The following is a 25,971-nucleotide window of genomic DNA, read 5'->3' as shown; positions in this document are numbered from 1 at the left end:
GTCGAAATAATTATCACCTAATAACTTAATACGTACACGAATATATTACACAGACACCGATCTGAACTCGTAGTGAATAGAGTTCAAGGTTGTAGCCGAGAGAATGTAATTTGATCACGAGTATCTCTCGTTTGTTCCTTAGCCCCCCCCCCTCCCTAAAGTGTTTAGAAAACGTATAAAATGAAATCGAGTAACCTATTTCGGTAAACCATTGATTATTTACAAGTATTCCTGTATAAAAACCTAATTTAATTTAAAAAACAGTCATTTTATCAACAATTTAGGCCTAACGCTATCGTCACACCAGCGATGTGCGTACGTGCGTACAACAAGTATGTACAAACATTATATTTATACTAGAATAACATGTAATAACAGCGTATCATGGCGTCGTGTGAGCCTCAGCCGTTCGGCTGCAACGAACGATAAAGCAGGAGCCCGTCGGCTGCGGGCGGCGACGGTGGAACCTTTGAGACGTTCGAGTACCGCGACGGACGCGCGGGACACATCGAACTCTTGTGCAAATCTGAACGCTATCGGAGACTATAGGTCGTATACGTAGTCAGTCAGTCAGTTTTAAAACGTTAAGTAGATTCTCCTAACACGCACCCCCTCGGGAGTATTATTTAAAGTCTAATTTGAGCAACACTAAGTCCGTCGCAGTAAAAGCTGACCCCTGGCGTCGTACATCCCCGCTCCGAACGCGAGTCACGCTTAACTAAAACGGAACTACGTCACTCGGGCTCTCGGAGCTCGCGCGAGTCAGTGGGGGCCGCGGGGCGCGCGGGGGGCGCGGGAGCCGCGGGGCGACGGGTCAGCGGCGCAGCAGGCGGCGCGCGGCCGCGACGAGCCGCGCCACGCGCCGCGCCGCCGCCGGCGAGCGCCGTCAGTGCCGCAGCAGCCCGCGCGCCTTCGCCGTCAGCTTGCGCACGCGGCCGCGCGACGAGATGGACACCGGCCCGCCGGACGCGCCGGACGCGCCGGACGCGCCGGACGCGCCCGACCCTGCGGACAGGGCACGCCGGCTGTAGGCTGGGGCTCCACGCGGACTCACGGCTACGGCTGAGCTTAAGGAGTTTAGTGCGTTTTGGGCGAGGCTCTTACGTCTCCCCGGCGGCTCGTCGGGGCGGCGCGACTTCCGGCCCTCGTTAAGTATCAATAGTGACGAAGTGAGTTCTTCTTACCCGAGCGATGAAAAAATTTAGCCGTCGCGTAATGTAAAAATTCGTTCAGTAGCTTTCGAGCTAGCCGTTCGACCGGCGTCACAATCTGGCTCTAAGGCGGTGGTGGGGAGTACCGTTGTGGTGCGCGTGGCCGTTGAAGTAGTCGTGGTCGCCGGCGGCCGCGCCCGCCGCGCCCGTTGCCGGCCCCTGCGGACGAGACGCATTAGAGAGGTGGTGCAGGCGAACCGGCGCGCGGGAGGGGAGGGGGCGGCGCGGTACCTGCGCGTGGTGGCGCCGCCGGGCCAGCGCGCGCTGCTGCTGCAGGTGGTGGCGGTGGTGGTGCGGCAGGCGCTTGCTGATGGCGGCCACGGAGTCGTCCTCGCTGTCCTCGTTGTAGCGGCGCGGGCTGCCGCGGCGGCGCAGCGACACGCCGGCGCTCTGCGGGATCGAGGCGTGCGGAGTTAAATACAAAGTTCAAACCCTGATGGTATCACCATCACGATTCCCTGTCATACGGTAAGCGTGAACATACCCTCCTGTGCGAGTTGTACGTGGCACGCGAGGGCCCCGCCTGTACCTCCTCCGTCTGACGTTGTCTGCGAGCAAAGCAAGTTATTATTGACTAATGTCTTCGTTACTAATATTTTAAACACGAAAGGAAGATTTATCATGGAAATAAGGCATACACGTTACAAGGGGTAAAAAATAAGCCCCCCCCCCCCTCACACGAAGATGCACTCGATAGAGGCTTCAAGATTTAAGGTCTAAACACTATTTTTTTCTTTTAAACCAATTATTTTAATCAATAATGAAATATCGCCGACAGTTCAGTCAGTACAGACGACGGAATACGTTACCGGTAGAGCAGCAGCGGCGCGTCGTCGTCCGTGGAGTAGGCGGCGGGCCGGTAGGAGCGGTCCGACTCGTAGCGCCGCCGCCCGGAGCCCGAGCGCCAGCCCGAGCCCGAGCCGGAGCCCGAGCCCGAACCTGACCCGGAACCCGACGACGAAGACGACCAGCTGCCCTCCGAGAAGCGTTCGCGTACCCTGGAATTCACAAATCAAATCGTTTAATTGTGTTAATTTCTACCCGTACTGAAGCAGCGTCGTGGTGGAAGCCCAAAACATTCCACCATCGGGACATTGACCTTGAAGACTAAATATTTTAAAACGACATGATGACGGTAGTCTGTGGTAACATGTATGACAATGATTTAGTTGAGGCGTTACAAAGCCTAATTCTTAAATATACAAACATACCTCAAAAATGTACATACACAATGCAGTCCACTTTCAGAACATAAGTGGAGGGGAGTTGATAGGGAGAGAGAGTGGGTTCCTCCCGCTTGACCTGTTGGGCAAGCCCGGTAAGGGCCTCGAGGTCCTCCTCCTTCCCGGGCGTTTCCTCAACGTAGCTTCAGCTACCGTGTCAATAAATTTTGACCCAGTGAGTCAGGGTTAGCGAGAGCACGTACCGCTTGTGTTTGCGCGAGGCGGCGCTGCTGGCCGAGCTGCGCGCCCGCCGGCGCTTGCGCAGCTCCGCGCCGCCCGCGCCGCCCGCACCCCCCGCGCGCGCCCGCCGCCGCTGCTACAGCCCGCTCGTTAATACACTGTTATAGGCGCACCGGTCGCCACTCATCGGTCTCAAAATTAAAGTCAATACTTTTAGATGTTTTGTGCTGACTGTACCGTCCTTTAAACATTTGCAATTGTGTGTATACAAAACAAGCCTTGTCGAAACTCTATCTTGAACATCTTTTCCACGTAAACACATACCTGCTGGTGGTGCCTCGTGCTCGTGGGTGGGGGTTCATACTCCAGTTCCACCTCGTCCTCCGCCAGTTCCTCTTCAACCACCTGACGAAATAGCCAATAACGTTAGTGCCAGTGGTAGGGCTCCGCAAACGCCCTTATAGTTGGAAACTACCGACTGAATATCTGATTTTTTTAAATGACGATTCTAAATGTCATTGTATAATATATATTTAGAGTCTTTATTATATAGCTGTCAGTACGTCACCTCTATCCGCGAGCGTTCACTGCTGTCGTCTGCGGACCTCTCGCCTACCTCCGCCTCCGCTTCCGCCTCCGCCTCGGACGCCAAGCCGTTACTCGTCGCAGGCAGACTCTCTGTACGTTACATACAATAATCAGTACTTTTGGATAAATAACGTTAATTTTAATGTCTTTTACTGTATAACTGTTAAGATGTGTTATTTATATGGAAAGTTATTTTCTGAATCACGCTAACGTTTGGTTAGTCGCAGTTTATATAGGATGTATACAGGATAAAAGTAGGTTGGGAGTGCATGTTTGGTCCTTCGAGCCGGATTTTGCGGTCAATAGTCTATTTAACCAATAATACTTACAAAAAGTACTTTATCATGTTGACGGTACACACTGAATGAGTCCGCCATTCCCATTGCTTACCCGTACCGAGGCTACAATAATGTTAAATTCATTTAATTAATTAATTAATATACCAGGAGGAGCTCGACTACTGGAGGACGCTGATGCCGCGCTCTTACTCTTCTTTCCAACACCTTTGCCTGTGAAATATAAATAATGTAAAACATAGATATAAGCCTGACTCCTTGGGCTATAGTAATTTCCACTCCTAATATAACGTAAGGGGAACCTATATAAATAGGCAAAGGCAAACATTTGTTCAGCTATTGCCACACTTAAATATTAAAAAATAAGGAATATACTGAGGTGTAATATAGAATAGGATGTGAGTCACCTTTCCGGTGCGACGTGAGCGGCGCGTCGCTGTCCCACGAGTCGTGCGCGCGCGCCGAGCTCGCCGACGACGCGCGCTCGGCCGGCGCGCTCGCTGCGGGGAAACGCACTCATTGACAACCACGCGTACCCAACGTACGATCACACTAAGCTCGTACGTATTAGCGTCGTATATTTAGCCTATGTATACATATGTCTGTAGTTACACTGGCTCACTTGCTTTAAACTGGAATACAACAACTCCAAGCTTGGCGGTAGAATATATAATGTGTGGCCGTTACCTACCCAGACAGGCACAGAACCCTTATATTACATACCCTGTAACGTTAATATAGTTTATTCAAATATTTTAATTAGCATGAAGCTATTTATTCATATTGGATTAAATAAAACTACTCTTAAAATAAAGTTTTCTCCTATGACATGACTCACCTTGCGCCTCGACGGCCGCTTGTCGCGTCCGTGCGCGTGCGTGCGGACGCGGGCGTGGGTGTGTACGTGCGTGCGTGCGAGCGTGCGCGCGGCGTGCTCGGCGCGTGCGCGTGCTGTGCAGTTCGACCGGCAAGCGCGCCCACAGTGCCTCGAACAGCGACGACAGACGCACAGTCATCGAGTATATCTGATGAGACACATCAGATTAATATAGATTCGACGTCAAATTATGTTCATTTACCTTTTGTCCTCTAATGGTTGGAAGGGACTAAACCTTAATATGTCACAGTTTGTATTTCATATGTAACATACATACAGTCAACGGCATTATTAGTTTAGTGAGTAGCTTTTCCGGTTACAGAACATAAGGGACCAGTAAACAGTTTTGGCTTTTTAGTGAGTTATATTTTTTTCGCTGGAAAAACGCGTTACGCGTTCCCCCCACGTGGAAGTGGGAGGAATATGTGTGACTCGCCGGTGCCCAAGATGTTGGCGGTACACCTGGATACGAATTATGCAAGCAACGTTCGACGAGGTATCTCACCCGACTGCGCTTGTTGGTGTTGTAGAGGCGGCTGTTGGCGAACACCAGGCGCACGTCGGCGGCGAGCTGCGCGGCGCGCGCGTACCGCCCGCACGCCAGGCGCCGCCGCACCGTGCCCAGGTCCATGGGCCGCGACACCACCGCGAAGTAGTCTGGCGCACGGGGACCGGTCAGTACACGGCAATAAAATCGATCGTAAAGATTAATTGTTTTGGTAACCCTATCTCCGTTCTTAAGTGGAAGCATCAGATCAACCGTTACATGATTTAGTTGAGACAAATTAGAATTTTAAAACAATTTTTATTTAATATGACCATTCGAACTAGCGAAGCCGTACGCAGCTTAATTCCGAAAGTACGACATTAACTTAATCAACATTCCAAACGCCATGAGTGCCACAGATTGATTAGATGTTTTGAAATGTCACTCAATTTGACATTGGAAGCGGCTACAGCATATCGACCGTCACGGTTACCGGGGACCTGCGCCGACGACACGGGCTCCCGGAAGGGCTCGGCGTCGGCGGACGCGAACAGCTCGCGCAGCAGCGCCGCGCACGCCGCGCGCCAGTCGCCGCCCTCGACGGCGCCGCCCCCTCCGCCCGCGGCCCCCGCGCCGCCCGCACGCGACGCCCGCGTGCGACGCTGCTTCTGGAAATTGAGAGTATATGATTGATTACATCGCTGATTTATGGAAACGTATCAAGTGAATAGATGATGACGGTGATGATATTTAGAGTTAAAAAGCAACAAAATATCTTACTTTGTCGACGACTTCATCGTCCGAGGAGTGGTAGGACGCCGCCAGCGCGTGGTACTGCGCCACCACATCCACCGTCTCCCAATTGCTGAAGCAACAATTACAAATTATATAATAAAATATCATACTACTATCGGCTGTTGCGAAAATGTTACTGTAATAAATAACATTAAGTATGAGCAATATTACGATCATTAACCCATCCTTTAACTACAAGGTCCCAATCATATACGAGACACCATCTCCGTACCTGATGATGTGCAGCAGCAGGTCGGTGACGAGTCTCGCCTGCCGCACGATGGGCGAGTGCGGCTCGTTGAACCGCTCCGCGTTGGACGCCAGCCAGCGCGCGTCGAACTGAGCTGCGGCCGGACGGCGGTAGAACTGCACGAGAACAGCTCGGTTATATATTCCATGGCCACAGCCACTGCTGAGAGCACACTCAACGTCCGAAGGGTAAGACGATATTGTTGGAGAGAATGTTACTTGTGAGATGTGATTAAGTAAAATTGGGATAAGGGCAGGAGGATGATGACGGATGATGAAAGAGTAGACACCGCCCACTTCCAAACACCTGTTTCATGTACTAGGAAATCATAGGCTGAGAGGAAGTCTCACCATCGCGGATTACTCCAATATTGGTTATGGAGCGAGTGCCCCGTGTACCAGGAGCTCATAAACAGTAAGAAGGTCACAAATGTTCCATCCATGATAACAGAGTAATAAAACTAATTTAAATTAGAATACATATATCAATAAATTAAGATATACAAAAAGTCATAGATGACCACGAACCAGATTTTCGAAGCGAGCGCGAATGGTGGCCAGATCGACGGGATACGGCACGACCAGCGCGTAGCTCGGGTACAGCTGCAGGTCCACCGGCGCCACGAACGGCTCCGCCACTGACAGTGACATCACCTGCACCCATAACGGGCATTATTAGCGATCGTAGAGTAAATTAACAATACACAATACAATCTAAGTTTACCGTTCAATACTTTTCCCAAAAGGCTCTGCAGGAATATCTTTTAGGAATAAAATTGAGAAAAATGTCCGGTATCGGATTGTGAAACGTACACAGCGTGGTCACTATTACGTAAAGAGTAGGTTGTCAATATATATTTTGAATTAAGTAGTATATTTTAACTTCAGACGTTTAAAGTAGTATTTAAGAGGTGATTGTGGAGCGGTACCACACGAGTATCGTGTAGTGCGAGTGCGAGTGCGAGTGCGAGTGCGACCTGCGAGATGTGGTGCGCGACGCGCGGGCAGGCGCGCTGCGGCCACTCGTGCGCGCGCGCCAGCACGGCGTGCAGCTCGTGCGCCAGCACCGGCACGGCGCCGCCCGGCTCCGACGGCAGTCTGCGACAGAACGGAACGTTCAGGGCCATTTCATACTTTTTTACAGAACATGTTATGCGAAAATTAGTCATGCACTCTCGGAATTCTCTACAAACACGCTAGGGCCTGTCTCACCTTTCTGGGTCGATTGGTTCCAGGTCCCAGGGCGACAGACGCTCGACCTCGCCGTTGTCCCACCTCACTCGCAATGATAGGAAGTGAGCTGGAATCGTAGAGCAATAGCGTATATTATAATATGTTACCTCAAAGTCCTACTCCGATAGGATTAACAATTAGGTAGGAAGTTTATAGTTAAATAGGAGAACGTGTGACTCACAAGCGGCCTCATTGGCCCAGGCCTCCGCGTCGCTGCAGTTTGAAGCGGCAGCGGAGCCCGACGAGCGCTCCAGGACCTGCCCCGTCCACCACGAGTCGTCGATCATGCAGCGGAACCTTTAACACAATTTATTAGTCATGAATGGTTTACTCCTATAATTGGCGAATCAAATAAAGATATACTTCAGAGAAGGAACAAGCTCTTTGAATCGTCATTTTAGAAGAAACTACGACTCAATAATTCATCAGTGCCCGTGTGACAGACTTTAACAGGAATTATATCAGTCAGGCTTTTAGAAACTCTATTTGGTTGTGAAATATATTATTAAATAAGCATTTTGCTGCTCAGCTTCTTGCCACCGCATAAGAATACTGTCTGCATTAGTGCGTGCACGCACCTGTCCCCGGCGCCCCAGCGCCTGGCGACGGCGGCGTCGTAGTGGTGGCGCAGCACGAGGAAGTCGATGACGTCGGGCATGTCGTGGTAGCGCACGGCGAAGGCGCGCGCGTCGCGCTCGCGGGACAGCTTGAGGCTCACCACCCGCGGCGGCTTGATCACGTACTTGATGCCCACCACCTTCACCGCCTCGCAGTCCTGCCAGACATGTTGCACAATGACCGCCCAGCTTACAAGTTCGAAGTTACAAGTTAATCTTAGTTAGAAGAGTTAGTGAGACTCCCATGATGAGTATTATTTTCCGAGAGTGAGGGAAGGTGAAGGGGGGAGGTGCAGTCCTATTTGCGCGCTCAATTGCCCATCATAGGTTTATTGCAAAGCTAGTCTTCCATGAGAAAGATAGATAGATAATAAATAACATCTTAGTAAAAGGTAACAGCCTTCAAATACCACATAATTGGACAGTGGCTTCGCCTTTGGCGAAGATTTCACGCTTATGCCTTTTAAACCAAGTTCTTGATGAATTTTCCAAAATTATTCTTCATTTACAACAAAGAAAATTTGTATTATATTCAGTGTCGTGTAATTATTTACATAACTCACATATATCGGCATTCCTTCCCAGGGTTTGTCCCGCGGGTGTATCTTGTAGAGATCCTTCTCGGCCACCGCTTCGAAATACCGCTGGTGACCCTGAAAATGAAATATATAACCGTTAGAAAACCATTATATAATATTTTAAGTGTCAATACAGACATTGTATTCCATTTTATTAGGGGGGCGATGTCCGAGTGTGAAAATCAATTTTAATTCCCAACTCATAATATATTTGTCGAGGAACGAGCAACGCCATTTATTAATACGATCAAAAACTATTCCTCGGTGTTGCCAGTTAATAAATTCTCGGTATCGTAATGTCAAGTTGACAATTGGATGGAATCGATTTTGCGAAACGGCAACACTGCATTTTTGATGGAGCTGTCATTCATTCACTTGTTATGACCGATTTTGTTCCGTTAATATAAAATATTGAGAAGTCCGTTGCTCAAATAACAAATATAGCTCAAATAAAACCGTTGTTTTATTTGAGTACCGAGTAGGGAGAAAGAGCGATCTGAGCCCAAACGTGCGGAGGATGCAACATATACACTACTCATAATAAATGTCATTCTGTAGCAAATACCACGATGCTATTTGTTACAGGCTATTATTTTGCTACAGGCTAAGGATGTTATGGATATATAATTTCGAATCTGAATACGGATACGGATATATGAATAATATTTTACCGATTTCAGATACGGTTACGGATACGAAATTATTTTGGATTATACGATTTTCGATCCGATCTGTTTCGGACAGTTTCAGTTCCGAATATTAGATGATTTAAAAATTGTAATAGAGAAAAGCATAAGTTTAAACTTCACTTGTAGTCTATTAACGGATTCTAGGTAAGAGGAATAAGACAAACAAATAGCCTTAAAAAAGCAAATTTAAGCTGTTCTCTTTAAGTGGGTATACTTATTTATGTAAAATTAAAATGGTTATAAAAAAAAATTATATCGAGTTCTGTAACGGTTTCCGGATATCCGAAATGGATATCCGATAGTTACGGTTACCTTTACGCAGCTCCATAACATCCCTGCTACATACTCAAACGTCTACGATGCGGCTACGAATTTACGTCCAAATAGCAACATACTTAATGCCGCGTAGCAGCACGCTTTGTCTGCTACGAGTATGTTACATCTACTACATTGTTATTGGGTACAATCTATTCCAAATGCTTTTTGTATAAGAAAAATATAGAAAAAAACGCCACATGACGTCATTGGGCTGATGCCAATGTATAGGTACCGTTAGCAAAGCAATCTACATAATTTCATTTTACAGAACCAATAATTAAAGGATTGCATTAGCTCACCAAGCGAAAGTATAAACAGTGGTCACCCATCTGCGGGTGGTAAGGCGCCTTGCGAGGAGAGACGGCCGTCAGCCACTCGCCCACTCGGTACACCTCAGGCAGCTCTGCGCAGCCGCTGGGACCCGCCGAGCCCGCCGCGGCACCGGCAGCACTCGCGCTACCCGCTGCCGTCGAGCTCCCAGCACCGGCCGCCGTACTGCGCTTTGCTGTTGCTGTACTAGGACTGTATCTGTGAGCGAATAAAAATTTAATTTTATACAATGAAAAAATTAGATGAAAAGATTAAATTGAAAACTTCATGACAAGTAAACTTAACAGCTAACCAGACTGCGTCGCATTTAAAGTAGAGTACCTGGCGGTGGGCGCCGGACGCCGTCTCGCGCGCGCCGGCGGCGCCAGTGCGGGCCCGGCCTGCCAGTCGGAGTACTGAGACGATGAGCTGCAACATGTTTGTAACGATAACAAAACAATAATGTCTATTTTTTTTTTTTTATTAAAAATGAAATATATTCTTGTATGCCTATAAATATGGAAAATTTTATATTTATAAAGTTGGGATGGGCTTGTATATTATTTAATTATTTACCTGTCGCTCTTGCTTGCGGAGTGTGAACTGAGAACAAATGAAAATACAAATTATTGTAACATTAATGAATATGCATATTTCATTTTCCTGTGATGGCCATTATTTGGACCATTTCAATAAGAAAAACATAGAGTCAAGATCAAAATCAAAATATACTTTATTCGAGTAGGGCTTTACAAGCACTTTTGAATCGACATTTAACAAACTATATTAAGTGAAGCTACCACCGCTTCGGAAGCTTCGGAATGTAGATTCTACCGAGAAGAACCGGCAAGAAACTCAGTAGTTACTATTTTTCAACATCTAAAACTACAGTCATGTTAATTAAATACAATTATATATGTATGTTATATATCCTGCCTGGAAGTCAACGTATTTTATAAATGGAATTGTCGACTACATTGTAAAACGATTCATACTGTATCTGATAGGTTTCACCTGATATTTTTTTATTATTATTATGGAAATATTTTACTCGCACTGAAATTATTAAATGCGCATTTTTTTATCTTTTATTTTGTGTATAATACGTTTAGGGACTAGGTGAAATTAACTATAATGAGCTGGCTCCTTTGCCGCACAAAATTATATATGAAATTTAAATTGTCATTATTTGTAAAACTCTGTAGTGTGTCAATATGAGTGTATTTCTTTACCTCTCTCTATGGGAAAGTCACAGGATTGATATTATCACAAGATTTAGAGGCTTTTTATTGACATTTTAATATACAAAGATACGGTAATCGTAATGAATAGTTACCTATCTGAGTCTGTGACGTCAGCGCTGGAGTGTCGCGACCGAGAGGATCGGGAGGAGCGAGAAGAGCGGGAGGAGCGTGAGGAGCGTGACGAGCGCGAGGATCGGGAGCCCGACAGTCGCACAGACTCGTCTGATGTGTCACTGCCGCTGTCCTCGATCGCATCTACCACCTCCTCCTCGAGCCGTATCGTCTGCAATGAGTCGGAACACTAATTGAAGTATATATAGTCTTCCAAAGTCCGAAAGAGAAGAACTTGTCGACCAGAAAAAGAGTTTGAATCAACGGAAAAATGAAGTCCAAACCAAATGATCTACAATAAGCAACAGAATATTTAGCGTAAGGCGCACTGACCGGCGCCGTGCGCGGCGGCGGCGGGCGCGTGCGCGGCGCGGCGCGCGGGCGGCGGCCGGGCCGGCGGCGCGGGCCCTCGCCGGGCGCCGTGTTGATCATGACGGGCCGGCGCCGCATCTCGCGCCGGTACCACGACATCTCCCACTCGTTCAGCTCCGTGCTGCGAGCATCGTGCGCCGTCGCATCAGTTCGATCTCTCGAGTGACATTTAATGGATGACTGCGAGTTTTCCTCTCCGTCTTTACCTCGCCTTCTCGAGCTCCTCTCGCGCCGAAGGCGGCAGAGGGGGCACGATGGGCCGCGTGCTCAGTGGCACGTCGAGCCCCTGCCAGGAGCCCGCAGTGTGTCGCACCCCCTCCCCGCGCCACACGCCGTGCCCCGCCGGCGCCTGCTCGGCCTGCACGCCGGGGGTCAGCGGGTCGGCGGCCAGCGCCTCGATCATCGCGTCCAGCCGCGTGCGCGGGACGAGCTGCTCCAGCGGGAGGGCCTCGCGTCCCGGGACGAGACGTTGGAACTCCGGCGGATGCGGCGCCCCCTGGTGAGGCGGCACGGTTAGATAGAGGAATATAAGTAACTAGACAACACTTTAGACGGACGTGAAAGATTGTAGGGGACTCGCCTCGACGTCTACGAGGAAGGGCGGCGGCATGAGGTGCGGCGGCAGGTCCGTCTGCTCGTCCAACGCGCCGCCGAGCGCGTCGCGCGAGAGCGGCCGGTAGTCCGTGTGGAAGAACAACTCTGTCGGCAGGCGTGCCATTCGCGTGTGTCCGGAGCCCAGCCCAAGCAAGAGCAAGTGTCCGTGCGAGTCACTGGCGGCCACGCGCGTGCCGCACGCCGCCCAGCGCGCATCGAACAGAGCGCCCTCCCCCTGGCCGGGGATCACGTTGTGGAAGCGCGCCAGCGGCTCCTCCTGCTCCGCGTGCCACACGAACAGCTGCCCATCGTGGCCGGCCGACAACAGCACGCCCGGTAGAGTCGGATGCGCCTCCAGCACGTAAGCTTCGTCGCGGTGGCCGGCCAGCACGCGCACCTGCACGCACGTGCGCGCGCACCACACACGCACCGAACTGTCCGACACGGCCGTCATCACGTACGCGTCGCTCCGGTCCCAGCACACCATGGTCACTTTGAGTTTCTTTTGTTCGTCCGCGTTGTGCACGCGCAGGAGCGTGTGCCGCCATTGCGTGGCGTGCAGCGTCCACAGGGCGGCCGTGCCATCCTTACTGCCGGACACGAAGCGCAGGCCGCGGTGTGCCCAGGCCAGCGAGTCCACGGCGTCCGCGTGCGCCGGAGTCTCCAGCACGCGACGCGGGCCGGCCGCCTCCAGTGCGTACACGCGCACACGTTGGTCCGCCGAGCCGGCCGCCAGGAAGGCCCCGCCGGCGGACCACGCCGCACAGATCATGTGGCAGGCGCCCGGCCTCAGTCGCTCAACATACTGCACCGGCTGCGACAGGAACTGCCCCTCACGCGAGCACGTCCAGAAGGCAACCGAGCCGTCCGTGCTCGTGGAGGCGAGCCAGCGCAGCTCGTTGTGCGCGGGCGGCGCCCATTGCACGGAGGTGATGGTGCCGGCGTGCGCGTGCAGCACGGCACGCGGCGCACCCGTGGCCAGGCACCACACGCGCACGAGCCGCTCCACGGAACCGCACGCCAGCAACGTGCCGTCGTGCGAGGCGCACACGTCCGTGATCTCGGCGCCGGCGCCCCGCAGCGTGGCCGCCAGGCGCCCGTCGATGGCGCTCCACACTTTCACCAGCAGGTCATCGGCACCCGTGAGCACGTAGCGCCCGGTGCGGTCGAAGGCGAGGCAGTAGACGGCCGACAAGTGGCCTAGCGTTCGTCGCTGAAGGGCGAGTCCGCGCAGGAGGCGCACGGGAAAGGGGCGCGGCGCGGTGGCTCCAGAGGCCAGGCCCGCGCCTCCCGCGCCGTTACCGCCCGCACCCAGCTCACGCGACAGCAGCTTCCGCACTGTAACAGACGCGTATGTTTTTTAATTGATTCAGTAAAATGATGACGTCAAAATATTATAGTTTATATTTCGATATAGAAATAGGGCGAAGTACCTCAGTAAACTGTTATCAAACTCCCATAGGAGTACCCAAACAAAGCACACTACATTACCGATTGACGCCAATAGAAAAGGCACAAGTTAACGGAGGAAATATTCTATATGTGATAAACTAGTGTCTTCCTCAAATCCCATAGAACAAGATAATTTCGCGCGCAGAGTACGGTGGTAGGAGAGCGCCACCACCGAGTAGGAAGTGCGAAGCGTTCCACTGACCGAGCGTGTGGTCCGGCTTGTAGGACGCGTACTGCGGCTTGGGCCTCACGAGCGTCTCGCTGAGCAGCGACAGGCGCGCGCCCAGCTGCCTGGCGCCGGGCGGCGGCGCGGCGGGCGCCGAGCGCGCGAGCCGCAGCGCGCGCTCGCACACCGACACCAGCCGGCGCCACGACACCTCCGAGTACTGGGAATCCTGGGTGACACGACACTCGTACACATGCCAGGAAGTGGTATACGGAACGAGAGGAGAGTTCTTGCGTACGCACAGTGGTCGCGTGACGTAAATTACACCAACCCAATAAAAAAATACGGTACAATGGTACATTTGTATCTAATTCTCGAGGTCTCTAAAATTACATAAGGAAATTCGTATTCGTAACATATCCATTACTTCTCCTGGTATGCTTCTATTTTTTTTTAATAAATTAATATGTAAATACGTTTAAAAGTAGAAATCGTATCTATCTATGCCTCATTCCGCCTTTTTTATTTTATTTTTTGGACACTGCGGTCAATTATAAAAAAAATTACCTGTATTACAATTATTCTCCAAGTAAAAGTAGATAAAATAATGATCACCAGTTTATATGTATATTAATGTTTAGAGCAAAAAAAGGTTATTTAATTATTTAATTCACCGACAATACCGTATGCCCAGAACTAACCATTATTGTTCAAGAAATGTTCATCAAGAAATCAAGAAATGTTAATTTTAATAAATTATTTTTTACAAATAACTAAATTTTTACCTAAATAAGTGTAAATTACAAGAAAACTCTAGAATATATTGATATATTATTAAAATAATCATACTATTACTTTAAATAGCAAAAAATATTGAAAGAAGATTTGAAATATTGGCGCGTTTTTGCTACCGCTACGATTTTAACAGTTCGGAATAATTCGCAAAGCATCGCCTAATGTCTATCGACTACGCGTTCATTCGGCTGTTAGAGTGAGACAGTCGTAAGCTCATACGAGCTATGCAATATGTTAGACAAGGACAGCTGCGACCCTACTTACGTGATCATGAGATCGAGTGAATGATATATCATTTTTTTCGCAATTAGCTAAAATACTCAAAAATAATAACAGAAACTTCGCTAAAACATTTTTCACGATTTTCCACCGTATTTTCATGATCATTTCTGTGTAAATTAGAAAACAGAAAATATTTGCAAATTTAAGCAATTCAAAGATTTCTAATCGCTAATCTGCTTAGAAAAAGTAAATAAACAGAAGTTTTCGCGCTAAAAACTTGTAAACTTACCAATTCATCGTACGATTGTGGATGCTCGACGCCCTCCCAGTCGAGTCGTCTAGGCAGCACCTGCCACAGAGAAAATTGCACAAAAACTTTTCAGTAAACTTTCAGCGAGTTTGACAGCCGCCACCACGTGCCTTCGCGACCAAAACAACAATAAGCTATATGCCCGGCACTAGGAAAAGCTTAAACTCACCTCTACGCTCTCCAACTCTTTAAGTAAAGTCTGCGAAACAAAAAAAGAGTTATTACTTATTTAAACGATATATTCGTTTAATTTACAAATATTTGTTGTTAATTTACCTTAGCAGTCTCTTTCAACGGGCCGCCGGAGAGAAATTTCGCTATCAAAAAGTAGAGTTCTGAAACCGGGAAAGCTACCATTACACGACCTCGCACATAGGACACTCATTTTATCTAGCTCGATTTTAAAGCACTAGACTTACCGGGAATAACATTGACCTCCTCATTGGAATCCTCCATAATCCTAGATTACTTATATTAGGCCAAAATCGACCTCACACATCACAAAAACTGTTAAAATCCATCAAACATTTTGCTTCGAACATTACATTGTTGACGAAAGTTAATGCAACCTCCAGTAATAATAGCAAAATGGCGTTTGCTGTCACGGTCAAACAGGTCTATAACGTCGGTAAGTTGGTCTATCATATAGGTCATAGCTCGCTAGCTAGATGGCGTTAGTTGCTTTTATTTAATGGCAATCATTGAAAAAATATATTTAAGCACTTTATAATTTTACTTATTTCAGTGATCGATAACTTAAATTTTTCATACTAACTTTATGCATTAAATAATGTAGATATATTATTTAAAAGGATGAAATACCATCATGAACGATCGGCACGACCTTCATGAGGTGTAGCAACATTAGCAAATGTCAATTTTTTTGAGGTGAATGCACCGCTTTCCAGAAAGTGAACAGTCCGAATATGAAGCGATATTTTGTTCAGTGATGGGTTTTCGTGTAAAAACTTGCAGCCTGATAGTGACATTAGCTTCAGAAAAGCTATCAAGTACAGTGATTATGATATGTGATGATAAACTTGTGGTGAGAGACCGTGTTGCTGAATTTTAATGAGAAGTTACGTTTGAAGATCATCACATCACTACACCACAACGCTGATGCTGTTCTAATAAAATTAGCATGTTATTAATGTGGTTTAAGTGGCTCTGATAAAAATGTAAGTTTAATTCTATTGAATTTCGTAAAAGAATTTCTTTATTAAAAAATTCGCGCGTTACTTAAAAAATCGCCGACGCGGTGGAAAAGTATATTTTATAATAAGCAAAACATTTATAATTTCCCTTTAACAGTATAACCACTCCCCCTTGCTAAATATAAACACAAAGCTAATTATTGATCCGTTTCTAAAAATAACTCTTAAGTAGATCAAGATAGACTTGTTATATTTATATTATGAAGTTATTAATCATTTTCCTCTCAATATTCATCTTAAATTATTTTTAAAAGAACTTTTAATTTTTTCATTTTTATTAAATATCAAAATTTAAAAGGTATGTTGGTGCCTGTGATGCTTTTGCTGTAACAATTTAGTAATAGTATCTAGATTTTATTTAAATCATTTGCTTGTTATCATATTTTGTTTATGTCATTGTACATGTATAAACAAAATTTTAATGTTGATATGTACTACAAGAGTCAATAAAGATGTCATCTGAACTTTACAACTTCTAATACAGATACATATTTGATAAAAGAATACCATTAGAAAATAATAAAAAAACATAAACCTTGAATTGTGATGCTGGCCAGTAATAAAAACATGCAGGCACAGTAAAATAACAAACACAAGTTAACACAGGATTAAAATAAAGTCCACTAAAACCATGGACGACATGCCTGTAGAGATACGAATAATAAAAATGATGTAAAATATTAATTATTTAATGCCCAAATGATAGATTAAGTCCTAAGTTTTAACAAACTATGAATCGAAAAGTTAAAATTAGCTGAGGCATTTTATTATAGAAAAAAATACAATGCCCCAAGAAGTATTTATTGATTCTGAGAGTCGGACACTGTGTGTTATGAGTTTATCCTTACTTCTCGTGTACATACAATGATTATCACTGATTCTATTGAAGTGATCAAAGTTACTGTGAATATACATAACATACATTTATCTGGACATAATTAGTTTTTCTGTCAACCTTAAAAATCCGTGAAGCTCATTCATATATACTAGAAATAGAAAAGGTTCTAAAATGTATCCTTGTGGAACATTCATTTTTAGCATAGATCCAGAAAACTTTATTCCATTAATTGAAACTTGTTGGACCTTTTGACTTAAGTATGAACATATAATTATTAAATTCAGAGGCACATTGATGGTGTAAAAAAGGGCCTCCAGTATAACAACATTTATGGTTGCCTATTCTTGATGGTGAAGAGAAAGTGAAACAGGAAATTTCAATATGGATATAATAAGTCTGTATATTTAATCATGTTGTCCTCCATTTTAATTTTTATTTATAACTTATAATATTAAACAAGTATTTCATGTATATATGCATGTCTATTTATGATTATTGATTTTTAATTTTATTTGTAAAGATTTCTGATACTGAAACAATCGAACTGACCTAGTAATTATTACTAATTTTCATTTTAAAATGTGTCCTACAGGTCCGAAATAGGTTTTTTTGGACAATATTGTTTGAAAGAGTTTCCGTGAAAATTTATTAAATCGGAAAATTTTTAACGAACTTTGTAGTGTAGTATTAGTGCGCTAATTTGACTTTACGTAAATAAAAAATAAACGCGATAAATTTTTGTTTTTGACATACGGCTCTAGAATTTAAATATCCTCAATGTTGATGGAAAGTTATTGTTAGCGAACAAGTTTGTGCAAGTTTAAACCATCTATAACGAATAGAATCTGACGGGCAAACACCGCTATTAGCTTTATTAGTTCGAAGACGGACCAAGGAAAGCAGATATGATGATGATCCGTTATTTTGCAAATATATTCGCATCCTTGTATTTTTACTTGACAATAATTATATTCTCTCTTGCTTGATCCCATAGAATGTGAAGATTTTGTTAGGATTTTCCGACGATGCCTCTATTTAATACTAAGGCCACTCACTTATCTTTGATGCAACTAAACTGTTGTGGTTCAAGAGAGTACAAAATTGCGTCTATAGCTCTACGCATCTGTAGCTTATGTGCTGCGAGCTGGCGGCGTTTCCGCCTCGTTTTTGACTCAAACTAAATCAACTTTCATTAAAATGGCAAGAATCATCGACAATAATGGCCTAAAAACATAATGTATTTAAAAAAAATGTTTCATCAAGTTATCAAATTTCCGGCCAGGATTCTCATTTAATTACTTACTCATAATATAAACCTTCCCCAGTTTGGGCAGTATGTCGGGCGCCGCGGCGAGTGGAGCCGGCAGCTCGGTCTCCGCGCTGGGCGGGCTCGGCGGCTCGCTCGAGGACAAAGACTGCGACCTGCTCTGCCCCGTGTGCTTTAACCTCATAGATGAGGCCTACGTCACGCGCTGCGGGCACTCCTTCTGCTACACATGCATCGCCAAGTCCGTGGAACTCCATCGCCGCTGTCCGAAGTGCGGCGCAGCGCTGGCCGGTCGCGATCATTACTTTCCTAACTTCCTTCTAAATGAATTAGTAGCGCGGAGAAGATTGCGCACGAGACCTCAAGTAGTCAGCGGGCCCGTGGCGACGTCTCCAGGTCCGGATGCGGAGCGTTTACGGGCCCTTCTGGCCTCTGAGGCTAGACACCTAGCGCTCCCCGACGTAGAAGGAATGCTCGACGTTCTAACGAGAAGGAAAAGGCTCTTGGAAGCGGAGTCGGCTGCTGCTCATCATAGACTACTGTACGAGTTCCTGGCGCAGCTGCTGCGACACAGAACGCATCAGTTAGACCAGTTGGCGAGAGAAGCGTCACTAGTGAAAAAAGTACGTACAAATTGGCGACACTCACCTGACACTTATACTCCCCCACCATTAGAACAAACATGTATGATACAAGCCATACGCCTGAATCAAGTCTTATTAGTGATACTAGTTTCTTTTAAAAAAATCTTACTTGTAATTTGGAGGGAATTTGACTTACACTTTTGTGCGTGCGCACGGAAAATAAATGATCCTGCGTCAGATCTGTGAGTGGCACGTTCGATTATAGGAGTAAAGCAATAGAAACCTTCCTTGCCTAAACATACATGCCTTTGTTACAATATCTTCTGTGCAGTTTGTTCTTGAAATTGACCGTCATTTGCGAAACTCGATCAAGAAAACACTTTCATAGTATATTGTGAACAACACGTCTGTGATAATTTCACTTGCTCCCTAGGACATGGAGCACGTGGCTGGCGTGCTCCGCGACCTTCGCGCGGGCGCAGCAGAGTTGGGGCGCCTGCCGTCGCCGTCCGAGCCGCCCTCCATAACGGAGTCAGTGCGGGACGTGCGGCCGCGACTCGGCGAGCTGGGGGAAACTACACCGAGTGAGTCGCGACGACGGCATAATTTAAAATAACCACTAGCCTTTTTTTGTGAAATAGGTAAATGTGCCACCTGACGGTATATGGTCACCAACGCCAATAGACATTGGCGATATAAAAAACATTCACCATTCCTTACAACAACAATGTGATGGTTAGTGGTACGGGAACGCCTAGATGGGGTTACACTAGCCGTATCACAAAATAAAATAAGAGCACTTCCATGTTGCTTCCTGTTAAAACTGTACAATGAATAGTAATTACTCTGTAAGAATTAAAAACATATTTAGATAAAAACATTTCTTAACAAATTTCATTGGAGGAAATCAACGTGAACCAACTTCGGGCTCTATCTGGAACATTGCCTTTTCATCGTGATTTTTTTTTATTTAAAAAAAATAAATTGTTGTGTCGTTACAATGAATATTTACACAAAAAGTGGGTCAGTCATATATACTGAAAACAGAATAGGACCTATAATTGATCCCTGTGGTATAACCAAATAGAATGATATTTTGTTTTCGTTTGATTAGTCGATGTATTAGATTCTGAGCAACAATTATACAGCAGAGTTTCTTACAAGCACTCGTAAATATAATTCCTAAGTGTTCATTTACGATTCGAAGTATTATAATATCTTAGTAGTAAAATTTTGGATTAACTAAAAAACGTTTATTGTTGTTATCAGTTTTAATGACATGTATTTAGTACATGCAATTCGTAATGGTCTGGCCGATGCTACCGTTTCTCTCGTTGTCCCCCCCACGCCCTTCCCCCTCCTTCGTCATTCATTCTCAATCACTTCCAATCGTCGGCGTCCAGACGCTCATGTGTGACTGTAGATGGCGTTAACACTAAGGATTAAATTTTATAAAATGCTTCTGAAAAATCACTTAATTCTGTAATTAATTCTTGCATCTATTGTAGAAAAGGAATTAAAATCGTATTGTGACTATGATAAAGGATTATTTAAATTAAAAATAAGTTGGATTTAAATAATTTTTCCAAAGAATTGATTTAAACATTGAATAGGAATGTTCAGTAGCCGGTCAGGGTTGGTTGAAGTTTTAAAAAGAGCATATAATTTTGATATATTTCATTGAATCTAGAAATGTACTTGTTTTCAATAAATAAATTGTATCTTAATCGCAACATATATCGATACGACTTGGGACCCTTCAAGAAAAGAGAGTACCCATCCCGTAAATGCCGACGACGCACCTGCAAGTCCCCTGGTTTTGCAGATGTCCATGGGCGGTGGTAGTCACTTTCCATCAGGTGAGCCTCCTGCTCGTTTGCCACCTATAATATATATAAAAAAACCATTGATGTTAACACATTTGATCAGAGAGATAGATAGATAGATAGAGCCATCATTAGTAACAGGTTTGTTCATAAAACTGTTAACACTTTGTATAATGTACCGGATACAACCGTGATTGAGAGATACAAACGTGTTCGTTTCTACAGGGAGCCCGCCCGCAGAGGAGGAGGAGAGCTTCGCGAGCGCGGGCGGCGGGGGCGCGGGGGACGCGCTGGCGGCGCGCTGGAGGCGCCTCGCCGCGCACTTCGACGACTTCGTGCAGGTAACGCAGCGCGGGCCGCGCTATTGCCGACAGGCGTCTGTAGCGCACCGCTCTCGGGCTGAAGGTGAGCCAGACCGAATAGATGGCTGAAGCAAGTCTCAAAGAAGATGAGCCAACCGTAGGGCCCGCAACTCCAAGGCTATCAGCACAGCAGCGAGTAGAGTAAATTGGAATTACACATGCGTATTGTTTTTCTTCATTGCTGGATTGACTTACTTATTCCTTTTTTCCAGTGCTACTTTGCTCATCGTGCAGACGAACTGTACTTCCCTGGGTCTGGCTCTGCCACGCCAGCTGTCGGCCTCCCAGCTACCTCCGGGCCCTCTCCCGGTCCACCCACGTCACTATCGCAGCCCGTCAGCGCCGGCGGTGCCGCTGACGCGGATCCCGTGCCGCAGCAGGCTTCCGCGCCCGAGACGAGAGCCTCTAGTGCCGCGGGTGAGGAATCGAATCCGGAAGTGACTTGGCCACGTGGATCAAGCGTGGATCTTACACGTTCGTGTGTCGCGTTTTGCAGGGGACCAACGCGCGCCCGAGGGTGACCCGCAGCCACCCAGCGTCGCGCCGAGCACGGTGGGGGCCCCAGCGCCGGCGAGCGTGCCAGGGGCCCCGGGCGCAGGAGCCGGCGGGGGCGAGGGGGGCTTCGGCGGCCTCGAGGCGTTCCGCGAGGACCTGGCCGCCTTCACCCGCTACCGCGCGCTGCGGCCGCTCGCCACGCTGTCGTACTGCAGCGACGCCATCAACTACTCCACCATCGTGTCCACCATCGAATTCGACAAGGACGACGAGTTCTTCGCCATCGCCGGCGTGACGAAGCGCATCAAGGTGTTCGAGTTCGAGGCCGTGGTGCGCGACGCCGTGGACGTGCACTACCCGTGCGCGGAGATGCAGTGCTCGCACAAGATCTCGTGCGTGTCGTGGAACGCGTACCACAAGCACGTGCTGGCGTCGTCGGACTACGAGGGCACGGTGAGCGTGTGGGACGCGCACGCCGGCGTGCGCACGCGCTCGCTGCAGGAGCACGACAAGCGCTGCTGGTCCGTGCACTTCAACCGCGCCGACGTGCGCCTGCTGGCCTCGGGCTCCGACGACGCGCGCGTCAAGCTCTGGTCGCTCAACGCCGAGCGCTCCGTGGCCACGCTGGAGGCCAAGTTCAACGTGTGCTGCGTGCGCTTCAACCCGCGCTCGTCGTGCCACCTGGCCTTCGGCTCGGCCGACCACTGCGTGCACTACTACGACCTGCGCGCCCCGCGGGCCCCGCTGGCCGTGTTCCGCGACCACCGCAAGGCCGTGTCCTACGTCAAGTTCGTGGACGCCCGCACGCTGGTGTCGGCGTCCACGGACTCGCAGCTCAAGCTGTGGCGCGTGGAGTCGCCGCGCTGCGTGCGCAGCTTCACGGGCCACGCCAACGAGAAGAACTTCGTGGGGCTGGCCACGGACGGGCGCTACGTGGCGTGCGGCTCGGAGAACAACGCGCTGTACGTGTACTACGCGGGCCTGTCGCGGCCGCTGCTGGCCTACCGCTTCGACGCCGTGCGGGGCTTCCTGGAGCGCGAGCGCCGCGACGAGGAGCCGGCCGAGTTCGTGTCGGCCGTCTGCTGGCGCCGGGCGCCGGACCGGCCCGCGCTGCTGGCCGCCAACAGCCAGGGCACCATCAAGGTGCTGGAGCTCGTCTAGCTCTGGCTCTAGCTGCTACGAATCCCCTCCTTTTGTACCGTCATTTCATTATCAGCGGACGCCACGTCCCGTTACCGACGCAGACTGCCCGCCGTGACGTACGTTGTCCGCGTGGCGCGTGACCACGTCCGAGTAAAATATTCTCCATGCGGAAGCGCACACATAGAAATGTTGTTAAGTTGAAGTATATTATTAAAAAAAAAACTTAATGAAAATAATCTTTTATGATTTAACTTCGGTACAGATTATTCTGTCTATTAAAAAAATAACTAAAGTGCCGAGAACGTTAACCCAAACATTTGACCTTGAAATTTTATTCTTAATATATTCGCTTCAAGGACTTTTGTTCTTACCAATAGATACGTCGAGTTCGACATACTGCCATCCGACAACGAAGAAATCCTTACCTGTTCACATATAATTACGCACATTGAAGACAAATCAATCAAAGAATCAAATCAAATCAACGACTAAAACTTGTTGATTTGCAAGTCCTGTATTTAGGACCGAGATTAAGTTAACACTTCTATATACAATAAAAAAAATTACCTTTGACATACTTTGATAAGATCCATTAATTATGTGAGGCGATTGTAGGGAAAGGGGCTCGAGGTAAGCCTCACGCAATCTCCCATGGGGAGAGGGGAGTCTCGGCAAGTACCATTTTTGATGATAACAATGACGATAATATGAATTTTAGAAGTCTTAATAACAGGGTGGGTTGTTTGGAAGGGATGACTAATTGGCCATAAGTCGCCCGTTTCAATACATAAAACATATTTTTATTTTTAGAATTTTTTTTTCTTAGGTCCAAGATTTCTGTGTATTACGTTTTTAGTGTACAATAAAGTATAATATTATTAACATTAATTAAGCAAATTTGCTTTGCACAGATAAACTAATTTGCATTAAATATGATCGTGATGTCAGGGGAATATCTCATCGGCGTCGTCGAAAAATCGCCTCACGTATTTAATGGCACCCAAGTAAAAAAAATCTTGTTCGTGTAAAGTGAATTAAAGTCACTTCGACGTGCGAAGTTACTTTTTACCAAATAAATCAAATATTAATCTAAAATAAATAGTACGGTTTGTTGAGCTAAGAAGTGCTTCTGACTTTTGACTTCACCAGTAAAACTGTCTATCGTGTGTATGAAATAATTCCAATACCTGAAATCAACATTTGATCCGTTTAATTGAATTCAATATATTAATTTTAAAAAGATAATAATGTGTAATTACCTCTTTCTTAAACCTCTCTCTAAATATGATGAACTTAATAAACTATTAACGGGTTCCTTCACATTTGACGCTCTAGCTCCAATGATGCCATCTTAACTGATTACATTTGAAAAACTCGTTTTAAACCGCTTTTTGAAGGCGGTTGTGTTCATTTCTCTCTAATTCCGTTTTGCTCTAACGAGTATCAACGGGTGATCTAATTTCACCCTCTAGCTCTAAAAACACCAGCTAAGTTTTAGACGGACACATTTTATACAAAATTCTTAACTCCACATTCCATAATTAAAATCTGGCAACACTTATCTGCCAAATGTAATTAAGAAAATTTTGTTGTTGAGAAAATGAGTCGTAAGCTATATAGTGTCGACGTAGAAATAAAACGAAACGTAATAATTATAAATTAACAGTTCGTGTAAATAAATACTCGTTAAAGACGCGTTTAAAGTTAAAATATTATGTAGACCGATATATATCACTAAATAATGCAATGAGTGTATGACTTAGAATCTAAAACTGGCAACAACTACACACAAAATTTTAGATATACACATCTAAACCCGGTTTGTATTGCATTAACAATTTAAATTTAAAGGCGCAGTTTGATTTATCTAGACAGAGTGTCGGACTACAAAAGAACTGAAACAAACGAGCCAACTTTGACAGCTGTGTGACAGCTACGCTTGACACTCGACAAACGTCATAATAATGTACTAGTGTGCCGTGTACGTTGTGTAACCAACTCTCGGCCACTACTTCTTTCGACGCGTTCTACCTTTGAAAGTCTGTCCAGAAATATAAATAATCAAAGCGTGTTATATTTAAAAGCACCAGATGATCTTCATCAAACTCAACATACATACTGTACATGGCAAATAGTAAAAATTTCAAACTAATTTTTTATTGCAATAAGTAATATAATCCTCCAGTAACTTTTAAAATAAATCGTCTAATAATTAAATACTAGATAGCAAATTGCCGTTGACATGGTGCACTAGTGACGTTCCGATTTCTTAACGATAAATTTAGATGAATACCTCGCTACCATAGACGCGATATTCTGCTAGAGTGTCATAGCATAGACGTGCCGTCATATTTAACTACGTCCACTACACTACTTGTGACGCTAATCGAAGTAAATGGTCAGATTAGGTGGAGTACGTGATACATTCGAGCTTCATCAGCTTCAAATTTGCAATTTTGATATGGCAACATCGATTATTAAAATTGTGTACCATACAGATTACATTTAAGATATAAATCAACTTTGCCGTAGTTCGTTGATAAAGAGATCAACCTTTTTCCTAAATAGTGCCGATTTAAAAATCTTCTAAAAAGTTTCTATAAATGTAATAATATTCTATTCGTGGGGCATTTTCAACTTTAATATCATAATTTCTGTGACAATTAAACAGGAATAAAAACTCTATCGTAGATCGAGATATATAATGAGTAGACGATATCATGTATAAATCACTGTATAAAAATGTTTATAACGCGAATGAGACTCGGCACAAGAGAGCTAAGTGAAACTTCGTTGGGCATCAACCGTTTAGTTAATGCACCTAATCTTCAGAATGGCTCAAAGTTTGGCGTCGTGACAATACACTTCTAAAGCTTGTGCATACAGTGGCAACAAGGGAATGGATAAACAAACTCTTCGTTTTTGGAAACACTCTTTTATTGGATTTGGATTTGCCGGTACTTAGAACGCCTGGTGCGTCCCAGCACCTCGGAACGCCCATTAAAAAACAGCGGTACGGGATCCCTTGCGCATGCTACCTTGACGCCCCGACAAAGATTAAAAAATCCTTGGATTTAAGCATTCCATATGATTTATGACGAAACGAGAGTCTATAGAGCTTAGCACCAAAAGAGCTTAACTCAGATAAAGTTAAACAAGCTGTGACATCTGGTTGTTGCTGTTTTACGGACACTCCGATCAAATCGTATATTTACATTTGACCTTGAAGTCGTCCATTCCCAAAGAAGTTTCACTACAATACCCTAATTATCACAATGTAAAGTATAGAAGTCGAGCTGAGATTGTGTTGTATAATAGTTAAGTAA

At 46.1% G+C, this 25,971-nt stretch overlaps 2 protein-coding genes across 2 annotated transcripts; one reads left to right on the top strand and one right to left on the bottom strand.

The window, feature by feature from the left end:
• Window positions 1-1,118: 1,118 nt before the first annotated feature.
• On the bottom strand, window positions 1,119-15,505 carry Brwd3 (BRWD3). The gene is made up of 32 exons (XM_064219824.1): window positions 15,336-15,505; window positions 15,193-15,251; window positions 15,086-15,115; window positions 14,896-14,955; window positions 13,626-13,818; window positions 11,958-13,309; window positions 11,584-11,873; window positions 11,339-11,498; window positions 10,987-11,177; window positions 10,227-10,253; window positions 9,993-10,079; window positions 9,641-9,869; window positions 8,320-8,409; window positions 7,718-7,914; window positions 7,321-7,436; window positions 7,119-7,206; window positions 6,884-7,004; window positions 6,435-6,560; window positions 5,890-6,023; window positions 5,643-5,727; window positions 5,356-5,530; window positions 4,881-5,032; window positions 4,337-4,523; window positions 3,906-3,998; window positions 3,646-3,711; window positions 3,183-3,292; window positions 2,939-3,019; window positions 2,638-2,750; window positions 2,021-2,209; window positions 1,696-1,759; window positions 1,443-1,601; window positions 1,119-1,370 (listed from the first exon to the last, which is right to left on the bottom strand). The coding sequence occupies exons 1-32, from the start codon at window positions 15,370-15,372 to the stop codon at window positions 1,263-1,265; spliced, it is 5,169 nt and encodes a 1,722-aa protein (XP_064075894.1). The 5' UTR covers window positions 15,373-15,505; the 3' UTR covers window positions 1,119-1,262.
• Window positions 15,506-15,797: 292 nt separating this feature from the next.
• On the top strand, window positions 15,798-23,065 carry LOC113400631 (E3 ubiquitin-protein ligase COP1-like). The gene is made up of 6 exons (XM_026640267.2): window positions 15,798-16,094; window positions 18,294-18,858; window positions 19,253-19,403; window positions 20,871-20,986; window positions 21,220-21,424; window positions 21,504-23,065. Exons 2-6 carry the CDS (start codon window positions 18,304-18,306, stop codon window positions 22,661-22,663), a joined length of 2,187 nt encoding a protein of 728 aa, XP_026496052.2. The 5' UTR covers window positions 15,798-16,094; window positions 18,294-18,303; the 3' UTR covers window positions 22,664-23,065.
• The last annotated feature ends 2,906 nt before the right edge of the window (window positions 23,066-25,971 follow it).

The sequence above is a fragment of the Vanessa tameamea genome, chromosome 29 (genome assembly GCF_037043105.1).
Source record: "Vanessa tameamea isolate UH-Manoa-2023 chromosome 29, ilVanTame1 primary haplotype, whole genome shotgun sequence".
Taxonomy (NCBI): Eukaryota; Metazoa; Arthropoda; class Insecta; order Lepidoptera; family Nymphalidae; genus Vanessa; species Vanessa tameamea.
The sequence above is the reverse complement of the archived record's forward strand: the minus strand, read 5'-3'. Positions and strand labels throughout refer to the sequence as shown.